This window comes from Cylas formicarius, unplaced genomic scaffold (assembly GCF_029955315.1).
Source record: "Cylas formicarius isolate icCylForm1 unplaced genomic scaffold, icCylForm1.1 PGA_scaffold_6__28_contigs__length_40554024, whole genome shotgun sequence".
Taxonomy (NCBI): domain Eukaryota; kingdom Metazoa; phylum Arthropoda; class Insecta; order Coleoptera; family Brentidae; genus Cylas; species Cylas formicarius.
Window position 1 is genome coordinate 14411895 of NW_026844347.1, and position 25705 is coordinate 14437599.

A 25705-nucleotide genomic window follows, 5' to 3' on the forward strand; every position below is an offset into this window, starting at 1 on the left:
ATAAAAGTTACGTCCTTAGGCGATTTTAATAACTAGTTTTTTTTTCTTTTTTGGGCTACTATTTTTCGAGATAAGGCCTTTAGTTTGGCGGCCTGTATTCCCGATAAGAAGCATTTTATGCGACAACGGACTTTTTTATTTCCGCAATTACGGACAAATTACAAAATGACCGCGATATTTTCCCGATAACAATGGTGGCGATTAAACGTTTGAGAAAACCACGCATTCCTTCGAATTACCACTACAATTAATTGAATTATTTCCAACGAGATAATGCGAACGGTGGGAGCGGTAATTTTCAAATATGCATAAATATTTTGCGGATGAGACCAATTTTGTAACGTTATTATAAATGGCCAAGCTTGAATTAATTTCGAGGATTTTTAAATAAAAAAATCGGCCTATTGGTGTAATTACGTTGCGACATTCATGGCGTTGAATCTTTGACCTTGGCGGTGGTTTATTACATTTTTTAGTTAAGTGTACCGAAAATATACCGGGAGTTTGCAAGGTACAATGCGTCACTGATTTGAAATAAAAAAGTCACGAACTTGACTTTGAAGCCCGACATGAATTTCTGCAAACGATATATGAAGAACGTTACCAGTGGCTATAATATTTTTGGTTAGTTGTGGCACTTGTATTAGTATTCCGATATTTAAATAAATTATCAGGCAGAAAGATATAATATATATAATATATAAGATATAATATATATAAAAATACAAGAATTGAGTGTAAGGTTAACTTGCTGAACGAAAAAATGGACCGTTGAATAAAACCGGCATGCAAGTTATATGGCCACTTATGATGACTATGTGTAAGTAGATTAGTATCGCGAGATGTACGCTTATTAAGAAAATATAAATATATAAATAAGCGAACCATTTGTAGGACAAGGCGTGTTTAAGTTGCTTTGCGTCAGTAATTATAAATAAAAATTGTTTTTAAAATTCTAGTTGCACATCTTCAAACAAAATTTGCGCTTCAAAATATGTTTGATTTACTAAACAATAACAAAGAAAATGTTGCAAACGCAAAAATAAGGGCAACATATGAATTATCTTCGGCATCACATCAAACTAAACAATTTTAAAGGGCCAGGATATTATGAATTTAGATGTGAACGTGAGTGACCATCCTAGTCAAATTACGAAAAGTTAGTGACAAACAGTTCGTAGAAGTGAACGGAGAAGGAAAATTACCAACAAAACGAAGTAGCAACATAAAAACTACTAGTAAATATTTTTTACCTCACCTGGAAAGAAACTAAGATAACCCTTATGTGTTCAGTTGCCACTTAAAACTAATTTATTTCTTTCCAATGTACAATACATAAAATTTTCAGAAGGTGAACGAAATCAGCATTGAGTTGAATGAATATAGTTCCATAGGTTTTTTGTGTTTGAATGAGACTAATGCTGAGAGAGACCTCTTACATAGTTATATCTGTAGCGGCTTTCAACTTGGCCCGAGTTCTAGCAGTAAACATTTCAGTGGCGGAGGGTGTGGGATTTGGGTTAGAGAAAATATTAACTTCAGAACAGTTTGTTTGGATCGGTATAGTGTTGATAAGCATTTGGAGATGTGTGGCCTTTCGTGCAGGAGATTTCGAAAGATAATCTTCATATTTTCAAACTTTAATTTATTTCCTCAGGTACAGTTACAAGCGCCAGTGCAACAATTATAGATAAAAGTTGTGCAGGACAGACTTATAAGTGTATAAACTATGTCCTACACAATAATGTGAATACGAAAGTACACAAAAGATGTTTCGGTAAAATCAAAATAGCTAATTTTCATAGGTCTTTATTCAGTGAGAATTGGACTTATATCAATTCCAATGGGTTAATTTAGCTTTTCAATATTTTTATAAAAATTTTTTGTATTATTTTTAGGTACATTTTCCACTACGTAAATTTGCCAATTTTGAACTGAGGGGTGAACAACGACGTTAGAACTTCAAGTGATAAACTTAAAAAAAGTATATGCTCTAAAAATGAGTAATCCAAATGTGTCTAACGTGTATAAAAGAGCGTAACAAATACTAGAAACTAGAAAGAAACAATATCATCAAATTAAAATTTTTGAAAGCGATAATTTGAGTCTGTCGACGTGGCAAATAGTAAACGAATTAACAAATAGAAAAAAAAACAACAAAAATTTTTAATGAACTTCTTAAAAATTCACCGTATAGTTTTACACAAAAAATGAAAAGAATAAGTGAAATAATTGTCTCTCACATAAATGTTAATCGAAAGAATAACACGAAATTTTCAAATTTTCTAGTACGATCTAGCGAGGGGGAATTATACAATTTAATAGCTTAATTATAATAGCTAGATTATAAAACAGCTGACATACATAGTGTCAATTTTCCTAGCAGTTAAAAAGGGGCAAATGATCGTTCAGTTACAATACCGATGAGTTTCTTAAGAGCGTATTTCTTTAGTGAATGATGCTTTTTCTTAAAGGGAATTATATACTTTCTGTGAACAGGTGGAACGTCTATACTAACGGTGGCATCGTTTTGCGGTAATCTATTGAAAAGCCTATTGTGATCTTTTGTGATCTCAGTAGTGCTGTATTGACCCCTGCACTCTTTTGGGGAAGTTGCCATCATATGGGATTGCATATATTGTTCTTAAATGAATAAACTCCTATTTGCAGCAGCGCAAGCAGTTTGTCAATATTTTTAGTGACAAAGATAATCTCTGACGTCAGTTTAATTCGTCAGAGGTCGGTTCTAGGTCCTGTCTTATTTACGGTCTATATCAACGACATAGAAACAATTTCTACAAATTCATCTTTCACGCTATATGCTGATAATTCTTCCAATTGCATTTCAGATAGTTGCGATCTTTTATTGCAGAATAAATGATTTTTTGAGCAACGTCAGTAATAGTTTGTTTTTAATTCCCGACAAAACAACGTCTTTAAGATTCCACCATCTTCTGAAAATATGCTCTAGTCTCATTTTGAAAATGATTCTTCTGTAGCTCAGTCTGAGAGTGTTAAATTTTTAGGTATTCTGATTGATGAGAATCTTAACCATAAAAATCACTGCGAGTTGTTGATTTCTCGGTTGAATTCGAATATTTACATTAACACATTACCCTCACATTGAAAACAGAAAAAAGCGATTTTTTGTATTGCTGGGGTACCGAGCTCTCATTCTTGTAGAAATTTACTTAATAAATATGGCATCCTGACCTTACGAAGTCTGTTTATATTTGGGCTCGGTATGCATGTATTCAAAAATAAAAAAATATTTACTCTAAATCCAGATATTCATTCTTTTAACACCAGGCAGCAAAACAAAATTCATATACTTTTTGCCAAAAATATAATTTCGTCTACATCACTCTGTATACTGGGGCTGTGTAAATTGAACCATCATTATTACAAAAACAATAACAATTATTTGGAACGTATTTGTTTTTTCTTTCACTGGTTCCCTGGGAGCTTTATTTTTTCTGCTAAGTCTGTTAGATGGTATATTTCGTCAACATTTATTTTTGAAAGACTGGGAGTATCTAAGACTTTCATTGCGTTCATTAAATAATTAAAAATATTGGTTTTCCGAACTGGATTTCTACATCGTTGAAGAATTTGTCTTCATTCATTTCTATTTAACAGTTTACTGGCATCTTAATTAATACTGGTATTCAGGCTTCTGTGGCAGAATAAGAACTAAATTTTGAGTGATGTGTTCTATAATTGCTTCTGACAAGTTGATTTTCGTAATGGGGCAGTTTTCCATTCCAATGTCGTCAATTAAGTTCTCCACGCATACAAAAGTAGATTCCTTCGATGACGGGACATATTTATACTGTGAATTGACGTAATATGGATCGTGAACTACCCGTGCATATTAGTAGTTTAATTTTTGGTTTACGTATTTGGATATACGGTAAAGTTTTGTTAGAAGAAATATTAATCTCTTCTAGAGTTGATTGTTTGTTTGGCTCAGTTCGTGAAAATTTTCGGTATTTAAAATTCAGAAACATAAATAATATAATATAATATTTGTTGTCAGTAAAGATTTTAAATATTTTTTGAATTTATTTTGCTCTGCGTCTCTGGTCTATGCAGGAAGCATATTATAGTATATTTACCCGGAATGAAAAGGTGATTTTTTATAGCAAAAGTTAGTTTTATTTCTCGTAGAGTAACAATGAATAGCAGATCTTGTTTCAAAGTTGTCTTTATTTTAATGTATATAAATTAACAGTTTATGTAAATAAATACCTGTCAGAGTTAAATTTTTTTTAGTTCTAAAGACATCTCTGTGCGATTTTATTGGTTTTAAGTTGTACATTAGTCGAGTTATCTTTTTTTGTTGGACAAAAATTCGGTCAGAGTCTACTGCTCTTCGCCAACTTATGATACTGTTAGATATTACTGAATATACTGATGATTTAAAAGAGAAGATGTATTTAAGGAAGATTTCAATTTTAAGATAGTAAAATAAGAGTTATTAAGTTTTATTGATACTTAGTCTATTTGATCAGACGACCTTAATTGAAAGTCAAGTTCTGCACCTAGAAATTTTGTATATCATTATGACACTTAACCCGTCCAACTTTGGCAATTGTGACTAATGGTTAGCAAAATAGTCTTCGAACTGATTTGCTGTTTTAAGTTGATGCATAATTAATGTATCAAAGTGCGTAATTTTGGGTAATTTCTTTGTTTCTTAAATTTTTCTCGAACGAATTCCCAGAGCTTTTTGTCAATATTTTTTGCTTCACTAATTACTAATTACATGCGAATAGTGCGATTCATTTTGTTTTAATCTGGTTATTTACTAATTTCTTTTAATTTTTATGCAGAATATGGAACTTCATATCAGATTTATATAATTTTCTTTGCCAGTTTAGATCTCTGCCGTAATTGAGTTTATTTTGCAAGTCGTGAGAAAATGTAACTTTTATATATTTTTTTTCTGTAACTGTTACTTTTTTAACTGGATAGCCAGCTAGAAAGCGTCACTGTAGCTGTTCTCAGAACAACTTATGGGCTTCGTTTGTGGTGGATGATTCAGGAATTATTAACTGGCTTTGACTAAATTAATATCTGAATTCGTTTATTTTGCCGTCATTTTTAACTCAAGACTGATACATTCCTATAATATGTTTGTGACAATATAATCAATCTATGTTGAACTCGTTTGTCTCAAGATTTTCATTAATATTCTTGTAGACTGTAATTGACAAATAAAGATTATATGATACTATTTCTAATAACTGATCCAATGCAAATGGAAACGTATTGCGATTGTTTATGCATGGTGATCTATAGATACAAATAATGCAGAGATTTAGGTTAAAAGTTCCACAGAAAGCATGTTTACCGATTTTGTTTCTGAACAAAAACTGACTTCAATGTCACTCACATATATTAGCTTATTCTATATTGCTTCTACTGAGCTCAGAGACCAGAGAATATTCGTCCATGTGGGTATTTTTAAGTTGTGTATCTTTGAGCCAGTGCTCCGTCAAGCAGATTAAAGGTGGGTTTGTATTTCATGGTGAGTAAGTATATTAGAGATTTACTTTGTGTTTTAAACATCCGACATTTAAATGGATCAGGGACAGTTCATCATTTAGTGCAGTTGTTGAAAGTAAGTTAGTAAGGGGCACCCGAAAATATAATATTGATAACATCATACGATATTGAGATTTTAGGTTGTAACGAAATAAATTTCGCCACACGGTTAGTCAATTACAAAATTTCCGATATTCGATATTCAAAATTCGAAGCACACCTTCCGGCATTCAACTGAGCGACTCAAAGGCACAGTTAAGGTAAAACTGTTTCTCCGCAGGGCGAGCAAGGATTTTATGCCTACACATAAATTGGCACCACCAACGTGGTGCCTCGATTTTCTTGACTGGTGCTTTAATTCTTTTTATTATATTTTTCATTTATCTGAAGAGTAAATTTGGGACAGTACTGATAGATTATATTTGTCAGGTCCAAGGTTATTGTTTTTTCTTCTTTTTGTAAATGCACATTCAATTTACATAACGAGTTCGAAAAAGAATAAGATGGAGGTTAACCATTTAAAAACTGAGTTAGCTTATGAAAATAAAATTGGAGATGTAGAACCTACTGGTACCATGGAGAGCAAGAGTAAACTTTTATGAAGTCTGCTATGAATTTAATAGTGGCTATCGGGAAGTAACTAATACTTTAAATGAACTAAAGGACAAGATATCTGTATTTCCTGGCATTTTTGGTGATCCTCCACACAAAACCATTTTCTCATTTGATTCATGTTTCTGGTGAGATTATCAAAATGACAGTAATGATAGTAATCAGGAAGAACAGAAAAGGTTTTGTGACGACTTCCTTTACAACATGAGAGTTATTTCGATGAGAAGGTTCGACTCCTTGTTACTGCAGATGCTTCTGTTAAATCCACACCTGTCTTGTCTGGCCCGTCAAGCTCACAATTTCCTTTTTCAAAACCTATAGCGCCACACAATAATAAACAATAAAATCGTGCACACTATTAAGCTCTTTCCTGTCTAATCGTGTTCAGAGAGTATTCTATAGTAATAAATATTCTGAACCGTTCTTTATTCGACTGGGGTACCACAGGGTAGCATTTTGTCTCCCTTGTTATATACTATTTATACTTTTAATTTTAGAGTCATTGGAGCATTGCAGTCATCACCTCTATGCGGACACTAACTAGGCTTTTCCAGATGTGAAACTTTTATTTAAAAGAAAGCCTTTTGTTAGCCATTTACCATGCAAGTTATTGTAACTTGAAATGTATTCTTGAGACAACAACAAATGTATTACTATTATAATTAAATCCCAAGCATTTGTTTGGTTCAACAATAACCGTGGTATAATCGGATGCTGTGATAAACTTGTTAAGAAATTAAAGAATGACTTTTGAAAGATCTTATGCAGGAAATTCATAGTATAACTCAGGGTGCTAGTGAAAGTGAAAGTGAAATAACAAACTAGATGAAAAACAAAAATTCGTAGGAATCCTTTGCCTTTCTATGTGTCTCAGCTATTTTTAATAAAAATAGATAGTGCTAACGAATTGACTGAGCTACGCAAACAGTTGGAAGAATCCTGAACCTCGTCTGAACGTTATAAACCAGCACCAAGTCACAAATCAAATATATTGGAGCCTGATTTAAATTGAATTTCTTCCAGTTCTAACTTTTCCATTTTTTTGAAAAAAATTTGTGCCTCATCTTGTGTTAAATGTTGGAATTGTGATTCTTTTGGTCATTCTTATAGTAGCTACAGGGACCGCAGGCGTTCATTTTGTTGTGTTTGGGGTCATAGAGGGGTTGTTAAAACAAAACGTCCCCGGTGTTCAAAAAACTCCTCAACTTACTTAAAGTTAATGAATTCATGAAATAAAAAGTATCTTCAATTAATTCTTTGTTTGTTAAAAAGCAGTTTGATTACTTTGAATAACGTCTCTATTGATTCGGAAAATATCTTAGCTCTGGTTGGTAGACACTGGCAGTAATTTTTATTTTATTTTAGGTTCTGCTGGTTTTTATTTTGTACGAAAATTGAATATCGCTATTAACTACAGCTCACAGAAAACCTCAAGATTTTTTGTGCTATGTTCAAGTGCCGCTTCTCTTAATAATGTTTCTAGAAACCTAAAAATTTTGGTTATTCCTTCTGTCACGCATTCCTTGATTTTGGAAATGGATTTTCTCCAATTTTTTAATTTTGGCGTTGATTTCACTGAACGTTCTTATAAGTCTCCATTACTATATATTAGTGTTGTGAATACTATTCAGTCTTCGGCTAGTCTAACCCCAAAAGAAAAAGCTGAGACAGATAAAGTGTCTGAACTGTTCAGAGAGATAGGTCCTAAATGCAGAATTGGGCGTACTACCCTTATTAGTCATACTATCGACACAGGTGACGTTGATCCTTTGCCTCCTGCGATGCAGAAACATCTTAATAAAGAAATAGATGGCTAGATATAATTGAACCTCCGCAGTCACCTTATAGTAGTCCGTTTTGGTTGGTTTCACAATCAGATGGGGAATGTAGAGTATGTTTCGATGGTTGTAAATTAAGCACTGTAACTTCTAAGATTCGTATCCTCTCTCTGCCTCTCATTGACTCTATAGTTAGTAGACTTAGACTCTAAAATAGCATCTTTTCCAGTCCCTTTGGATCCTGTTTCTCGTCCGAAAACTAGCTTCACTGTGCATGGTACATCAAGTTATCAATTTTGTGTCTTATTTCTCGGCTTAAATAACTCTGCTCAGACAATGTATAGATTGATGGACATGGTAGTTGGACCAGCCCTTGAACCGTATGTTTTCTATTATATCGATGATTTGATTTTAGTCACTCCAGACTTCGCTACTCATATTAGAATTCTTAGGGAAGTTTATAAATGTTTAAAAGCTGCCAATCTTTCTGTCAATTTTGAAAAGTAACGGAAAGGACAGTCTATCATGTGGAATTCCGAAGCCGACGAGGCTTTCCGAAAAATTACGAGCTCTCCTGTTTTGGCTAGCTCCGATTTCTGAAAACTATTTTATTTGTCTGATGCCTCTGTTACTGGATTAGGTGTAGTTATTTTTCAAGAGAAAGATGGTTTAGAGCATCCAATAGCTTATACTAGTAAGAGTCTAATTAAATGCCATAGAAAATATAGCCCCTTGCATGCCATTATCGTAGCCCTAGAACGTTTTCGCCATTATGTATGGTCAATAATATGAAAAATCATCCTGGTAGATTGTCAAGATTTCTAGTAAAGTTATCCATGTTTGATTTCAATATTGTCCATGGGAGTTGCTGATGATCCAGGTCATGTGCTGAAAGGTCAGTTCTCGATTTATCCCTGTTAAAACCGGATGCTTGGTATTGCGATATGATTAAGAAAGTTAAACACAACCCTCAGAGTTATCCATCGTTTCGTGTCGAAAATGGAATTTTATATAAGCATGTTTTTCCTATGTACAATCAGTAATAGAACTAACTGGAAGATTGTCGTTCCAACCGATAACCGTTTGGAAGTTTTAAACATATTTCATGATACGGAAACCTCATTTGGTCCTCATTTTGGGGTATCAAAGGCAGTTTCTAGAATCTCAGAGCTTTATTACTGGCCCAATATGAGAACACTTGTTGTTAGGTAAGTTAAAAAGTTTGCGCTGCAAGCAGAACACCAATTTACCTCAAGTAGGGTTGATGGGGTATTATCGGAATATTACTTTCCGTTTCAGTTAATTTCGGCCGGTCTTATTGGATCGTCTAAAAGTGGAAACCAATATCCCCTTGTAGTCGTCGACTGGTTCGCCAAATTTGTTCTGGTTCATCCAATGGGGAAAGTTATCTCCATTGGCATAATTAAGTTTTTGGAAAATTATGTGCCTCAAATATTTGCTTGTGATAATGGTTCTCAGTTCCAGATTAATCATTTATGAAACAGTAATCTGTACAAAATTTCTGTTATAAGGCTCGATACCACCATGAGGTCAATCATACCGAGAGGGTTAATAAAGTTATCGTAAGTTATCGGACCAGAATATTATCAAAATTGCTAAGGGATAATATTTGCAAGAATTGTTATCGTTTCTGGTGAATTTTCTGGAAAAATTGATAAATAAGTGATAATTCCAACAATATGCCCTTCATTTCAGACTAAATTCATAGAATAGAAGATTCTCAGGAATTGCCTGTTATCTTTAAAGAAGACCTTGGTGGACTACGAAAGTCTTATGAACAAAATTCTCAGAGGAATAATCTTAGGAATAGAGATTTTAGGTATCACGTAGGTATGGAAGTATGGAAGAGGAACTTTGTCTTATCTAATGCTTTGAATCCTTTTTCAGAAAAGTTGGCACACAAATTTGTTCCATGTATTATGAATAAGGTTATCTCCCCATTCGTTTATTACTTGAAAGATCAATCTGGTAATGTTTTGGGAGATTTTCATATAATAAATCTTAATGCTGACTTTACTGCCTGAAATTCTGATACACTGATTCAAATACACTTCGTTCAAAAAACGAATAATTCTATTATTGTCTAATTTTTATATGTACCTATTTTTTTATATTTATCATTTTATATTTTGCCTCAACGCCTTTCGGACCGGCGCGGAGGGTTGGAGTTAGTGTCCCCGTTGAGTCACCAATTAAATTTTAATTTGATGAATTTGTTGTTATCATTTTTTAAAATTTACCCATAAAAAAAAACATTTTTTTCTATCCACTTTATGACTGGGTTTGTTTAGTGATTTTGACTTTTCCTGTAGAGGTATGGTCATCGTTTTTTACCGGTTTAGTCACTAATGCAATGGCGTACTTCTCGATTGGGTCAACTTGTCGATTTTTGAGAAACCCTGTATCAATTTTGAACAACCTAAGTAAGTGTGTAAGTGTCATGATTTGGCCAATGTTAACGTTAACAAGATTATTATAGTAATGACAAACTCTTGTGTGTCGGACTGTACTAATACGAACTGTTCAATATGGATTATCAAACAACGTTGAATTTGCATTCCAGATATTGGGCTACTCTATCGTCGGATTGGTATACCTCATCCAACCCTTTATGCGAAACCTCTGCAGCAGACTGTCAGGAGCTCCTCGGCTTCTTGTCGCCGATGCCTTCATAATTGTCTCCCTAATCGGAACAATCAACGTCTGGAGAGGGCTGTGGAAATTCTTGGATCTGTATTTTCTACCTGGTAAGAACACGCTCCCGTCCAAGAACGCTTTAACCCGAAAAATATTTCAGACGACGTAGAACTGAGTTGCTGGATGGGTTTGGTGATATCCCTGGTTCTTCTAATACTTCTCGGTTGCTCCAACTCATTGTTGGTACGCGGCGTCTACATAGACGCCGAAGAATCGGACGGCAGATGCGTCGTCTTTCCCTGCTACTATCTAAGGTTAATATTCCAGCAGGAGAAGCTGAAGAAATTAAACAAAGTCCAGAAGTTCAAGAGCGTCGATCACAACCACATAGCTGTCGGTATAAGTACAGTCAGTCAAATAGTCGAAGACACATGTTTAAAGGAGAACAATGTATTGTGAGTGTAGATGACGCGGATTGTTTTGGTGTAGGTGATGGTGCTGTGATATGGCGGATAGGGCGGACCGTAACAATACCGAAACTTTTGGAAAAAACGGTAGTGTGTAGTTTTAAGTGCAGCTGATTCTCGATTTTATTTCCGTGTATATAGGTATTTATTGAGTACTTTACTGATGTAAATAAACCAATTTCCTCTTGCGAATGCGTTATCGAATTAAATTGCACCATGCTTGTTTTCTTTCTGGATAAAATAAGATATTTGGGAATAAAACGAAAAACCTACCAAACGCAAATCAAAGATCGAAATAATCAATATTCTACAAAAATGGTTTACATAGATACATAGATTACATAGATAACGAAAATTTTAAGGGTGTCTGTCATGGGGACATTGGAAACAATAAGAGATACCAAGATTGTTAAATAGGTATTAATTTTTCGAAACTTTTATTGCTTGAATTGTCCTATATTTTCATCAACTTATTTAATTTAGCTTTCTGATAACACAGTCATCTTAACTACTGATTTTGCTTACCAATACCAATAGATATAATTTTTCGGTGCGTTAAAAGTTCAGGGTCCGAGGTAAGTAATAATAAATTTAATAGGTCAGGGTTAGTGTTAGTCCCAGATGTTATGCGGATATCGTTCAAATGAAGCTTCTTGATTTCCTTGTGATTCGCTTCAAGAGCCTGTGACAATTGACCTAGAGGAAAAATAAAAAAACTCAATAACTATGTGGATACTAGAAGGCATAAAAAACCAACCTGATAGATTTAGAGGTTCATTTAATAATTGAAGAAACTTATCAACATCTGTTTTATATACGCTGGCCAATTATGGAAAACTTAGTTGCCAATTGTTGATGAATTTTATTTTAGCGCTTAATTCTGGATTTTTAGAGAACATTTTAGCAGTTATATTTACAAAACTTCTGGACTCCTCCAACGTCGGTTTTTGTTGAATCTAACTTGCTGACGTCCCAGAACAACAACAACCGAAGCAGGGGGAATCTAGAGGTTTCGTAAATAGTATTGCAATAGTGAAAGTTTCTTTGAAAAATTAACCTTCTAGCAGTATTCCCATCTGTTGTTGATCTAAAATCTAAATATAAAATTCATTTTGGACCTGACTATTCTTTTTTTTTATGTTTTCGAAAATTTATTTATATTCGTCTTTAATATTCCCATGACTTGATGAAGATACTCAATAAATCTCGTTTAACAAAGCAAAGTGGACAAAGCATAGCGAACGTTTGTAACATAGTGCAAAAAATTTCAAATTTTATTTCTAGATGCCTATTATTAAAAGAAATTTTATAAGATCCAATTTAAACTAATCATTTTGGTGTTAGTTTAACGTTCTTGCTCGCGAATCAGTCAGTTATGGCGTTTCTTTTGTGAATGCAAATTTAACATGCCTACAGAAAAAAGTCGAGAGACTGGATTTGATTCGTTTCTTCATTAACGAATTTTTAGGGAACTGATGCTACCAAATAAATATATTCGTTAGTTTTTAAGTTTTCCCAAAACTTTTGCTTATATGGACTGTGACCCGATCTCCCTTCCATTCCCTATTTGCAAATTATTTTGAGATGAAAATTATACTCACAATATTGCATAATTTTAAAATACTGTATTCTAAGCCGGGCTATAGTGAGCCCCCTAAGAAAATGATATCATTCTGATTTTGTTCGTGGTAATATGAAAACTATTTCAGTTTCTGTTTAGTTTTATATTTATCAACTTTCATTATAAAATGCATTTTTAACGTAATCTAGCCTAACCACTTAACTGTCGAAGAAAATATTAGTTTAACAAAAAATCATGTTCCAGATTTGGGGTAAAATGAATATAAATATATTCTTTGAAAGAAGTTTCAATTCATTCTGTCGCAATTTCGCCCTCACAGGAGCAATGAGCCAATTTTCCACATACGCAGCAGGAGACCCAGCCTTCACTTGACTGTAAATATGAGTAACCGCAATATCTACATCGGAGTCATCTTCAACTTTTATTTTTTCGCACTGGATTTAGATCTTCTAGATTTATTTTGTGTATTTTCCTTTTATGTTTTCTTATTTTTATTGCCTCTTTAACTTTGGTGGATTCCACGAGCTCGTTTTTGTAAGGAGTATCTATTAAATGTGTTTTTGTGGTCTTGGAAATGGGTTAAATTTTCTCGGAAGGAAGTAAGAACAAATTTAACAAGAAGAACAAAATAAGATTATCCCTCATCGGAGGCCTGATGAAACTTTTAAGGAATGTAAACCTTGGAAGGTTCTTTCTCGCGTAATATCTCGTCATCATTGAAATAAAATTAATATTATAGAAATTAGTCTAAAAATCAATAGATCAATTTGATATAAATGAAATCAAGAAATAAGCCCTATTAATAAGTTTAATAAATTAAAAGAAATTAAAAGAGGTCAGGGCCTAGGGTTAACTAAATGGAAAGGGTGATTCTGAGTTGTCATTAGTGAATTTCTCTAGCATAAAGTGTAATAAGAACAGAAAATACATATGCTTGAATTAAACTAACTGCAGATTCTAAGATTAATAATAAAATTTGAATAAAACTTAAAATATTGATTGATAATAAATTTATATATTGACCTATATTTCCTAATAGGATTAACAGTAGATGACCGGCAATTATATTAGCAGTTAATCGAACAGCTAAGGTTATTGGACGAATTAAGTTTCTAATTAATTCTACAATTACTAGGAATGGTAGTAAAGGAGCGGGAGCCCCTATAGGAACTAAATGAGCTAATATATTAATAGTATGATAAGCAATGCCAAAGATTATAAAAGTTAATCATAGTCTTAAACTTAAGCCTAAAGTAACGGGCATGTGTCTAGTTCTAGTAAAAATATAAGGAATTAAACCTAGAAAATTATTTAATATATTGAAAATAAAAATTCTTACTAAAATTAATGTTGATCTTTTTATATTTTGAGGAAGTAAAATTTTAAATTATTTATGAATATTGTTGGTAAGAATAATTCAAGATATATTATATCGTGAGGGGATGAATCAAAAAAAGGATGGCAATAAAACTAAACCTATAAGAATTCTAAATCAATTTAAGTTAAATAAGTTTGTGGCTGGGTCAAAGGAAGAAAATAAATTTATTATCATTTTCAGTAAATTTTATTTAACAAATTTGAATCCTTAAAATGAATGAAGCAATGACCAGTTTAAAGGAGATATTTGAGGTATTAAAACTATCGGTGGAAATAGATATTTTTAACTTGACAAGTTAATGTTTTAAAAATAAACTAAGTTTTTCATTTCAAGTAATTTTTAGTTTACTATAGATTGATTTAAGAGATCAGTGCTTAAAATTTGTTGGATGGTCCAGGCTGTCGTGAGTGCTCTATCTTTTGTGAAGGTGCTACCATCTTTCAAGCTAAGGTTTATATTTTGAGGCCATCTATTTGACGATCCCGGCTGTGGAGAGTCCTAACATTAACATTTTGTGGATGTTTTATATTTGTTGTCTCTGCTGCCACAAAATGATCATTCTAAAAAATATTTGGGTTGGGTAATAATAAAAGCCCTTCCGAAAAGCTCAACCACTTGATAGCACCTGGATTCACTCTAAATAAATTCTTTATTTCGTCGGTGTAATAGACACTGGTTTCATAAAGCTCACATTTAGTGACTGGAGTTTGTGGTTACAGTGTGGTGGGGAGCACAACAGAACAACACCATGCCATTTCAATAAATTTCAAATTTTTGGTGTGCGGCCATCTAATAACAGCAACTCGATATTTTCTTTTGAAGCCCATGACCACACTATGAATTTTTCGATCCGCTTGACAAACAAATCACCTTGCATCCAATATATTTCCACAGTTAGTATCTTTCCCTTTTCTCTAGAGGATAAAGAACCAACTTTCTATTTTGTTTTATTGTTTTTGAGGCTTTTGCTCTCATCACTCTCATCAACGTTAAATAGCCGTTATCTGACACTTCTCAAATGGAAATGCCTTGTAAGAAAAGCGGACACCCAATCTTCTCCCACCATTTTGGTCGCATCATTGAACTTATGGGAAATTTCGTTTCTGTCTGCTAATTGGTAGCCAAGTTTTTAAAGTTCTGTCGGTGTAAGACCAAACAGGCCATTTTCCATATCTTAAATGAAGCCAACCAACTCCAGTTCTTGCTCTGGCGTAAATACAGATTTAAAGTGCCCCATACATACATAACTGCACAAGATTGTCTGTTGGTCTTTTTTTAGTAATGACGCACCGTCTTAACCTATATATTAATCTTAACCTATATATATATACAGGGTTTTTCACTTAAAACTCCGCACGCCAATAACTCCAAAACGAAAAGAAATATTTAATTTATGTAAAAAGTAGTCAAAGTGTGGGGTCAAGTAGATATTTCCTAAAGTTTAAAAAATTCGACGCCTGCAAAGAGCTGGGCGTCGCGACGCGTCGAAAAATTATTCGATTGCAGAGACTTTGGAAATACGCGCATACAAAAGTACATATTATTTAAAAACTTTTTTGTTATTTACTCAAACTTATTTACTTTACCCGTTTCTAAGTTATACCGATTTAAAGTAAACATTTCTTGATTAATAAAAAATGTGATTAACGCTTATTTTTACAAGTATGCCATGAATGTTAGTTACTATGGCAACCATTGTTATCGCAGTTGTCTTAAGTGCAATTACAAACGTAAGTTGTTATTGCTGTATCAAAAAATTGTCACATTTTGTCACAAGAAATATCCAAATTTGTTCGGTTTAAAAAAAACTAAGAATTATTATGTGAAAATGGCGCAATTTAGCAATGAGGAAAAAGTAGACATGTTACTGGTGTTTGGAGAATGCAGATGCAATTGTAGAGAAGTAAAAAGAGTTTACGCACGGCGTTATCCGCATAGAAGAGTCCCCGATGCAAAAACCTTTTCAAGTTTATGTAAAAACTTAAGAGAATATGGCAGCATCATAAAACCTAAAAGAGATAGCAACAGGACGGCTACAAATGATGAAAATACTGCTGCTGTAATTCAGAAGAAATTATGTTACCATAAGTTCTTTGTGGAGAATTCTACATAGAAACTCTTTTCACCCGTACAAAAGTAAACTAGTTCATAAACTAGAACCAGGCGATTATGCTAGAAGAATGTATTACTTAGCGACATTGTCCGATTTGTATAGCCAAGATGCAAATTTTCTCTCGAAAATTTTATGGAGCGACGAAAGTCGATTTCAAAATAATGGAATCGTTAATAGACACAACTGTCGTTTTTGGTCCGAAAACCGTCCTCGTTGGATTACAGAAATAGGTAACCAACGAATTTTTAGTATCAATTTTTGGTGCGGCATATTAAATGGATTCCTTATTGGACCTTACTTTTACGAAGGAACTTTAAATGCAGATCGCTATTTAAGATTTCTTCAAACTACACTTCCGGAACTATTAGAAGTGCCTCTTGACACTAGAATGAATATGTGGCTACAGCAGGATGGAGCACCTGCACATAATGCCCAAATAGTAACGAGGTATTTGAACCGAAAATATCCCAATAGATGGTTTGGTACTAATGGACCGGTAAGGTGGCCGGCGAGGTCCCCGGACATTACACCACCAGATTATTTTCTTTGGGGCTACCTAAAAAACGTTATCTATGAAGAACCTATCGAAGATATGGCTGATCTCATTAACAAAATTAGTGCAGCGTGTGCCGCTATCACAAGAAGGACTCTCCTACAAGTGACCCAAGCTCATCTGTTAAAAGTTTTTAATAGTTGTGTTCGAGCAGATGGACATAATTTTGAACAAAATTTTTGAAATGTCTTATTATGTAGTTAATTGCAATAATAATTTTGGTTATTAACTTGTAGGTATTTTACTGTTTTTTCATTTATTTATCATGTTATCAGAACTAAATCGATACAAAATAATAAATCAAATCATACTAAAATAGTTGAAATCTATTGTTTGTAATTGCACTTAAAATAACGACGATAATAATGGTTGCCATAGTAACTAACATTCATGGCATACTTGTAAAAATAAGCGTTAACCACATTTTTTATTAATCAAGAAATGTTTACTTTAAATCGGTATAACTTAGAAACGGGTAAAGTAAATAAGTTTGAGTAAATGACAAAAAAGTTTTTAAATAATATGTACTTTTGTATGCGCGTATTTCCAAAGTCTTTGCAATCGAATAATTTTTCGACGCGTCGCGACGCCCAGCTCTTTGCAGGCGTCAATTTTTTTAAACTTTAGGAAATATCTACTTGACCCCACACTTTGAGTACTTTTTACATAAATTAAATATTTCTTTTCGTTTTGCAGTTATTGGCGTGCGGAGTTTTAAGTGAAAAACCCTATATATATATATATATATATATATATATATATATATATATATATATATATATATATATATATATATATATATATATATATATATATATATATATATATATATATATATATATATATATATATATATATATATATATATATATATGTGTGTGTGTGTGTGTGTGTGTGTGTGTGTGTTTTCGAACACAGTGTTCGAAGTGTTTTCGGAGCGCGAGCATTGAAGATGCCAAGTGAGATTTTGGCGAAACGTCTGCAGGATTCCAGTCGGAGTTCAACGAGCGAACGGATGATATCCCGGAATATAGTGTCATCATATATATATATATATATATATATATATATATATATATATATATATATATATATATATATATATATATATATATATATATATATATATATATATATATATATATATATATATATATATATATATATATATATATATATATATATATATATATATATATATATATATATATATATATATATATATATATATATATATATATATATATATATATATATATATATATATATATATATATATATATATATATATATATATATATATATATATATATATATATATATATATATATATATATATATATATATATACAGAGCAGAGTTCATTGAATATTTCATAAATTTGCAGAAATGACTATGGTTATGCCACGGTCCTCATTTTCCCCTGGCTTCCCCTACGTTGTTCTTTCTGGAATATCGACTTCCCTGGCATTAATATTTTCGTAGAGAAGGTAATGAATTTCCGTTCATGCCTCTACATTTTACCCACTAACCTGTACTTTCTTTCTAACAAGCGATACCCACTAACTTCTTTTTGTCTGAAGATTTAATGGGATCTAGTCATATTTTGAGAATAAAGTTCCTTGAAAATGCCGCATCCATAATTATTGACTATCTGTCAGTGTCAATGCTGTTTGTTAAGTGGACCTGTGGGACTATATGGTTTTTTCTGTTCTGTCAATAAATCTAAATTTGGGACAATTCTCAAGGTGTTTTTAAAATATTGTATATGTGACTCCTCCACAGGTCCACACTGTGCAGCAAAAGACAATCTTTCTGTTCTCATTTTGGTAACAATATATTGTCTTTTTGTTTTTAAAGAAAGATCTTCAAATTGTCTTTACCAACTTGTTTTGATTGCACTTTTTTAATTAATTTTTCTGGTAAGCTAAATGTCTCATTTAACCAAGCAGCATTCCTTCCATTAAAACTATATTTATACCTAAAAAAATATCTAAATTAGGCGGGTAGCCTTGGGCAGATTCTTGTTACAAATTTAAAAAGTGGTTCCACAGCTTAAAATAATGTCAAGTTGACAAAGGTATTTTTAGATGTATTTTAGGAAAACTTTTATTTGTTAATTTTTAAGTTAAATTAGTCGACCAGTTTTATAAATGCAGTTAAATAATTGTATGAAAGTAATTTTTTATTAAAATATAATGATGATAAAGTTCACACCATTCTTTAACCTGCTTTGATCCACTTACTGAGCTGCCAAGGGGTGTTTTTTATATTTTTGGTATATTTGAACATTTATGACTTATTTATTACATTTGATAGGAGCAACATTTTATTTTAGCATTTTTCGTTCGAACGATATATACTGAGGTCTAGAGTTTGTTGATATAAAATTTTAAAATTCTTAAGTTAGAGAATAGAATGCAAATATGAGATGTAACACAATTGCACTAGTCATTATCAAAATAAAACGTCTTTTGATAGTGACGGACATGAAAAAAAAATTAACAGGGGTTTTAATTATGATATACAAAATCTTAAACATATTAACACTACTGTTTATTTTTACTCTTCTCTCAGTATTAAATTTAATAAGAGGAATGCTGGATAATTACGAATTAAACTAAAGAAAAATATCTAGTTATTAATTAGAAATTCCTATTTTGTGTTTTCTAAAAAATCCAAGAAAGTTGGTTGCGACACTAAATACTTTGTAGATACTGTTAAAATAGCTTTTGCGTGTCTTAAAGAAATAGACAATTATTTAAATAATAAATTGATACACTCTGTACAAGTAAGCAATCTAGAAGAGTAGATTTTTTGTTATATCAACGTATCAAAAATTTGTTCTGCGACTTTTTAAACCAATCCTAATACAGCACTTTTAAGAATTAGATTCTAGACTACTAAATTGACTTGTATTCTTTCTTTTAAATACTTCATTACAATAAAGTGGTGTCTTTTTTACTAAAACACTGAAACATATTTTAAAATTTTGATGAAATCTATACCGAGCGTTCCCTTTGAGATGCAATGGTCAAAATACGAAGTTTGAAACGATAAAACAATAATAAATGGTGACGATGATGGCACACCCGAGACTCAGAACTTGTTACGAGCTTGTCAACGAAACTTATATCTTGGCAACGGTAGGTCCTGGCGGACAGAAATGATCAGCGTCAAGAACAATTTTTTTGTCTGTTTCTCCGTTCTCCGTTCTCTGGGTTTTAAGGGGATAATTTTCGAATTGTTTGAAGTATTAAGTTCAAACTTTTGTGCTTTTTCACAAAGCCACGGGCCCCAGAACAGATTATAAAATGGTCAGCGCCGAAACTCAAAAATCTTGTTGGACTGGGGGATCGGGAAGCATTTTTAATAAATTAAGAATCGCGATTTTAAGGGTCTAAGAAAAATCGTATACGCGATCCAGAAAATCTTGAACCAAAAGATCCGCGTGATCTATTGCTATAAACTTTTATTCAGGATAATTTTCAAAAATGATGATGAAAACTGAAGATTTGGTAATAATTGACCATAACTACAAAACTATGATTGAATTTTCACATGGCCATATAGCTCGTATCGACAGCTAAAACTTTTGCATTTAAGGCTTTCACATATTGTACAGAGTGTTCGGGATATTCTGTGCTATAATAAAAACTGTAATAGGTACCTCAAATTTTCAGCTATCGTATTAGAATTTGCCAGAGAAGTAAAAGTCGATGTCCATATCTAAACCGTAGAAACTGCGAGCAATCAAATCTTACCGGGTATTTTGTTATATTTCTGGGTTATTTTGACTTCCAGAAAAAAATATTTTCTCAGGCAAAATTATTTACCCAAGAGACGCGAAAGATCTACTATAATTTTTATTTTAAACATTTTTTCGATGATACAGGGTTTTTTCAATTATGGACAAAAATCTAAAAGACTTTGTAAAATGTTCTTTTCTAGGGCAAATTATTAGCCGTAAACCAAAATTCGTAAAAAATATGGCAAATTTCTTCAAACAGTATAATAGGCCGCGTCAAGAGCTACAATTTTTGTATTTACGGTTTTCAGCTATCACATATTATCCTCGAAATATTTGAAAAATTTCATAAGAAAATTGCGTCATTGACTATTTCCCAGAGTTTCAGAAAAAAATTATTTTCTAGAAAACCGTTAACCCTATGGGCAAAAATGGGAGATATGGGGCTAAAACCTCTAGTTCGGGCATTTTTTCAATTATGTACAGGGTGTGTTGATTATGTGCGAAAAATAAAAAAGGCTCTGAAAATTGCCGTTTTCGTGGGTAAATTATTAGCCGTTAATGAAAACTTATAATGTGGGATAATTTGTTTTAAACAGTATCGTAAATTGTATGGGAAGATAATTTCAGATTTCGTCTATTTTTATGTTTTTTGTTTATGAAAGACACCTGGACTTTGTGACCGTTCCTTAATGGTCCACAGGAGGAGGATTGAAACCAATGCGTTCCTCTAGGACAAGAAACCCTGAAACGGCTTCTTTAAAATACGAAGCTGCTCCGCTCACCGACCAAATTCGACGACATTTTTATATGGGCCAAAAATTGTTTTACGCAGTTCCAAAGCAAAATGTCCATGTTAAAATTCGGGGATACAATAAATTTCTAACCAAAACATAAATACCATACAAATTGAGGTTATAGCCCTGGATCTCCCACTTTTCCTGGGATATGAATTTTTTCAATCGAATAAATGGTTTTCGAGAAAGTATTTGTTTTCTGAAACCATGCACTACGTCGTAATAGTAAATGACGTCATCGCGTCTAGATTGAGGGCGAGAAATGGTGATTTTCATTTGGATTATTTCTAATATTTCGAACAGCGGTTGATGCGGTGTACAATATCCACAGCCATATTTTTAAGGAATTTTTATTTAAAGCTAATAATTTAACCTAGGAAAGAACAATTTTCAGTACAGCCTTCTAGTTATAGCCTTTATCTTTAAAAAAAAATCCATTTTTTAGTTTTCGAAAATTAACCACGCAATTTCAATAAATATTATTAATAATGATTTTTAGATTTGGATCTCGCGCGTCTTGTCGTTCAAGAATTTTTTTGATGTCAGTAACCGTTTTTGAAAAAAAAAACCTTGGATCGTTGCAAAGGTGGTTTTTATTGTTTTTAAAATAGTTCCCGGCCTCCAGCTTCCCCAGTTTTAATGGGGAAAATAAAAAAAAAATAGACGCCAAGGTCTAATTACGGAAGTTATTTGCATTTTTATAGAGAGCGCAGAAAACAAAAAACGGAGAACAGACAAAAAATAAAAAAAAATCTTTTTCGATGCTGATTACATCTGTATCAACGGCGACACTGTACGACGCACAGTTTCCGAGATATAAGTTTCATTTCCAAGAGCGCATGCTTTCGAAAAATTCGATTTAATCGATTTTTTTGAAAGTAACAAGAAAAATAGAAATGCACGCAAGTGAAATTCACACCTTCTAGCTGTGAGTCAATATTTAAAATTCTTGTGAGGGTAAAAAATGTTTAAAAACTAGCTGGAACTTTAGGAACTGATTAAAATTTTTAAAAATTCACACATTATTTAAATGTTCAACTCATTTTACAAATTTACACCAAATTTGCCAAAAAAAAATATATTAAAGTTGTGATTTAAAAACAAGGAGTTACTAACTTCTCTGTTATTAGTTATAGTTGGTTGATGATTTTTTTTTCTTTATTGTCTTTTATTATTTTTTTAATATTCATTTTCATTGTTTTTCGTCTTTTTGGAGTTGGAGTAAATTCGTTTAACGAGGAGGCACCGGCGCAATTCCGCTTGCTCCTGATTCATCAATCGTATGGCGAATTAGCGAATTAACAAGGAGGCGTTTCCGCAATTCATTGAATTACTCGATAAAGGTTCGTTTGTGGGTCAGGATGTCAACACTAATGCCAATCTAAGTTTATTTTCAATCTAATTTCGTCAATTATTATTGTTAATATTCCGAGCGACTTCCTGTTCTTTTTTTATGTTCGCGGCACTCGAGAGCGACTCGTTAGTATAAGATTGTTGGCAGCTCTTATTGTTCCCCAGTTTAGCTTTGTGGTTCAATATCGATGTCGTGAGTTGAGCGGACAATGTTTGATTTAGTCCGAAATACTAGTTGACTAACCAAAATAAACCAATAAAGTGCATAATTCATTTATTGTATTACGCAATTAAATTAGAACAAAAAAAAAATCAGATTTTCATAGTTATTTATTGGTATATGACAGCTGTTTTGCCGTGTCGTAATCAAATACAAAATATTTCAATATTCCTACATCTATCTATGCAAACAGGTAGTAAAGTCTGTATGAATCTTCATCGTGCTGGCTTTGGCCGGCAATTATGGAAGTTATCTGCCGACAATAAAACTGGGGCAATAAAGGTAATAAAGTAAAAAAGGACAGAATATTAGGGGCGGACTTAGGTGGGTATAATCTCATTACATTACACTTACAAAAACCAAGGACATTAAATATATAATACAGTCACAGCTATCTTTTTTTATATATTTTTTATCTTTCCAAAGAGGGCTTAAAAGGCGCTCTTTCGGATATTGATTCGAGAGCAGAGTTCTGCGAAAAGTTTTTTTGGTGGAGCAGTGTTTATTTTACCAACTGATTTTTATTGCATCATTTTAGGGGATAACGGAATAACAAACAAAGCAAAAGTCGCATCTTGGAAACAAGCTTGGATCAAACTAGCAGCAAATACTTTTACAAATTTTCTTTGATTTTATTACCTTAACCTAATTATGTATAATTGAAAAAAATCTGTTTTATGTAAGTTAAACGGTATAAAAAGTCGGGTTCTATTTACGTTTTAATGCGTAAGTTGTAACTTTATTCAATTTTGTTGCTGTTTGTTTCGTTGGCAAACAAATATGCGTTATATTTTCAAAGAAAGTATTTTATTATAGAAGAAAAAAATCCTTATAATTTATAATGATGGCTTTTTGGTTTTAAAAATATGACATGTTTAAATTGTTATTTTAAACATGCTATTTTACAGTGTTTTTTTCTCTGAGTATGGAAAATTTTAAGCCGAGCAAATGCGTTACCTACGACAGAGAAATTAGTTCCGGACTTGATAACACAAAATGTCTCATTTGAAAAAACAGAGTTTAGCAGTTTGAAAATGTGAATGTTTACCCAAGGACACAATCTCATAAAAAAGGTGGGAGGGGATTTGGTAGAGTGAACTATGGACTCCTTGCCGTTTTCCGCCTAGGAGAGAATATTGCCAGTTTAACACCGTCAGATTTATAATTTTTTAGAGGGCTTCAATTTATTTGTAAGTTCTTTGAGGTTATTGTATCTGACGCAGAGAAGGAGCAATGCACCGAAGATATGTCAGTTCATTAAGATGGCCTACTCACACACATTGGAATCACACCAAGGCTGGTTGGGCATGCAACTGTTTAACGTGAGTATGAAGATGTAAGACACTAAAAATATCAAAGTGGTAATATAGTCTGTCTCGATCTTCATCGCGCTTGCTTTTGGCCAAAATTATGGAAGTTACCTACAGGCGGTAATAAAACTCGGGTCCGATAGTATCAAAGGACAGAACATTACGGGCGGACTCTCAAATTTTTTGGTAATAATAAAAAAAAGTTTATTTGGGTTATTATGTTACACTAAAAAAACAATGACATGACATAATAAATTTATAGCTAGGCATATCTAAACATAATTTTATTTTTATTCTAAATATCTAAATCAAATTCGGTTTCACCATCATAGCCGTTATTGAGATTAATTATGATAGGATTTATGTTGTTCTGTATAGAAATGTTATGATATGCTGTACAGAATTTTTCAAACTTTCAATTGGAATGTTATTAATTACATTTCTTATCAAATTGATAACACTGAGATTTAAAATAGGAGTAACATTGCTCCGAAATTCGAATTTACATGCTCTATTATCGCATATATACCGTTTTTTAATTGCATATGAATTTACGATTTCCAAAAGTTTCGTTTTTTGTCACTGAATTCAAAATAAACGTCATTTTCTCACAAATATATAAGGATTTGAGTTTTTCAACTTAATGTGGTTGGTGCTTTCCATAGCAGACGGATGTGATAGCTTGCGTTATCTATTACAATAACACTGTTATTGGGAATATTTTTTAAAAGATTGTTTTGAAACCAATTTTTAAAATGTTGTATCCTCATGATAATCTGAGCTGGAATCCTTAATATTCTTTGCAGACAACAGTAAACTCTTTGGGACCAATCCCACCTGATTCCATTACTTTTGTCTATCCTGTGGTACTTAAATTCCATTTTACAAACAACTCTATAGAGGGTGGCACAGCTTCTATTTATATTGATTTCAGTTATTTTTAGCTTCTTTTTCAACTTATCCCAGGTAGGTACAACTTCGTTTTGATAAACACAATATATTCTTCTTATTAGGTCCTGATCACTATTGGATATGCGATGAGCTTGAAAATCTACGTTTATTTCGTTTCTTCAATTCTCCACTATTAATAATATCCCACGAGAAATAAAATAACCTTTTCGGAACTCACAGTAAAAATGATTATTCATCACTGCCTTAAATGGTCAACACCCACCCCTGCGTTAATTCAATTAAGAATAAATTTCTTTTAATGGCTTTAGCCAATAACAATAGAGAATAACATCGTTATTTTTAGGTCTTTTGGGGAGGGTCCGCCGAAAGCCAACACGATGAAGATTGAGACAGACTATACCATATGACCTCATGGAGTGGTAGTTGCTGGTGGATTTATTCCCTGCTTTTTGCTTAGTATATAATCCATTAGTAAAAAATATTCTCAATATTCGCGTTTTTCACCACACTGAGAATTTTTTAATTTTATGTTCTTGTAGGTCCTTTTTAAGGCTTTCCACGTCTGTTCAAAAGTTAATGTTTGTCTTGTTTACATGTTTTTTTTTTTAACATAATATCAAAAAACTTTTCGTGGCTAGAGTATAAATTAATTAGAAGTGATTTTACATGGCTCC

The 25705-nt window shown here is 32.5% G+C and overlaps 1 protein-coding gene across 1 annotated transcript in view; it reads left to right on the forward strand.

Annotated features, from left to right (window-relative positions):
- The window catches only part of LOC132704106 (uncharacterized), a 33584-nt gene extending 20739 nt beyond the window's left edge, over nucleotides 1-12845 (forward strand). The window contains exons 3-4 of the mRNA XM_060673885.1: nucleotides 10525-10708; nucleotides 10759-12845. Coding sequence (XP_060529868.1) covers nucleotides 10525-10708; nucleotides 10759-11057 — 483 coding nt within the window. The 3' untranslated portion in view covers nucleotides 11058-12845. The remainder of the gene's footprint in view (nucleotides 1-10524; nucleotides 10709-10758) is intronic.
- The last annotated feature ends 12860 nt before the right edge of the window (nucleotides 12846-25705 follow it).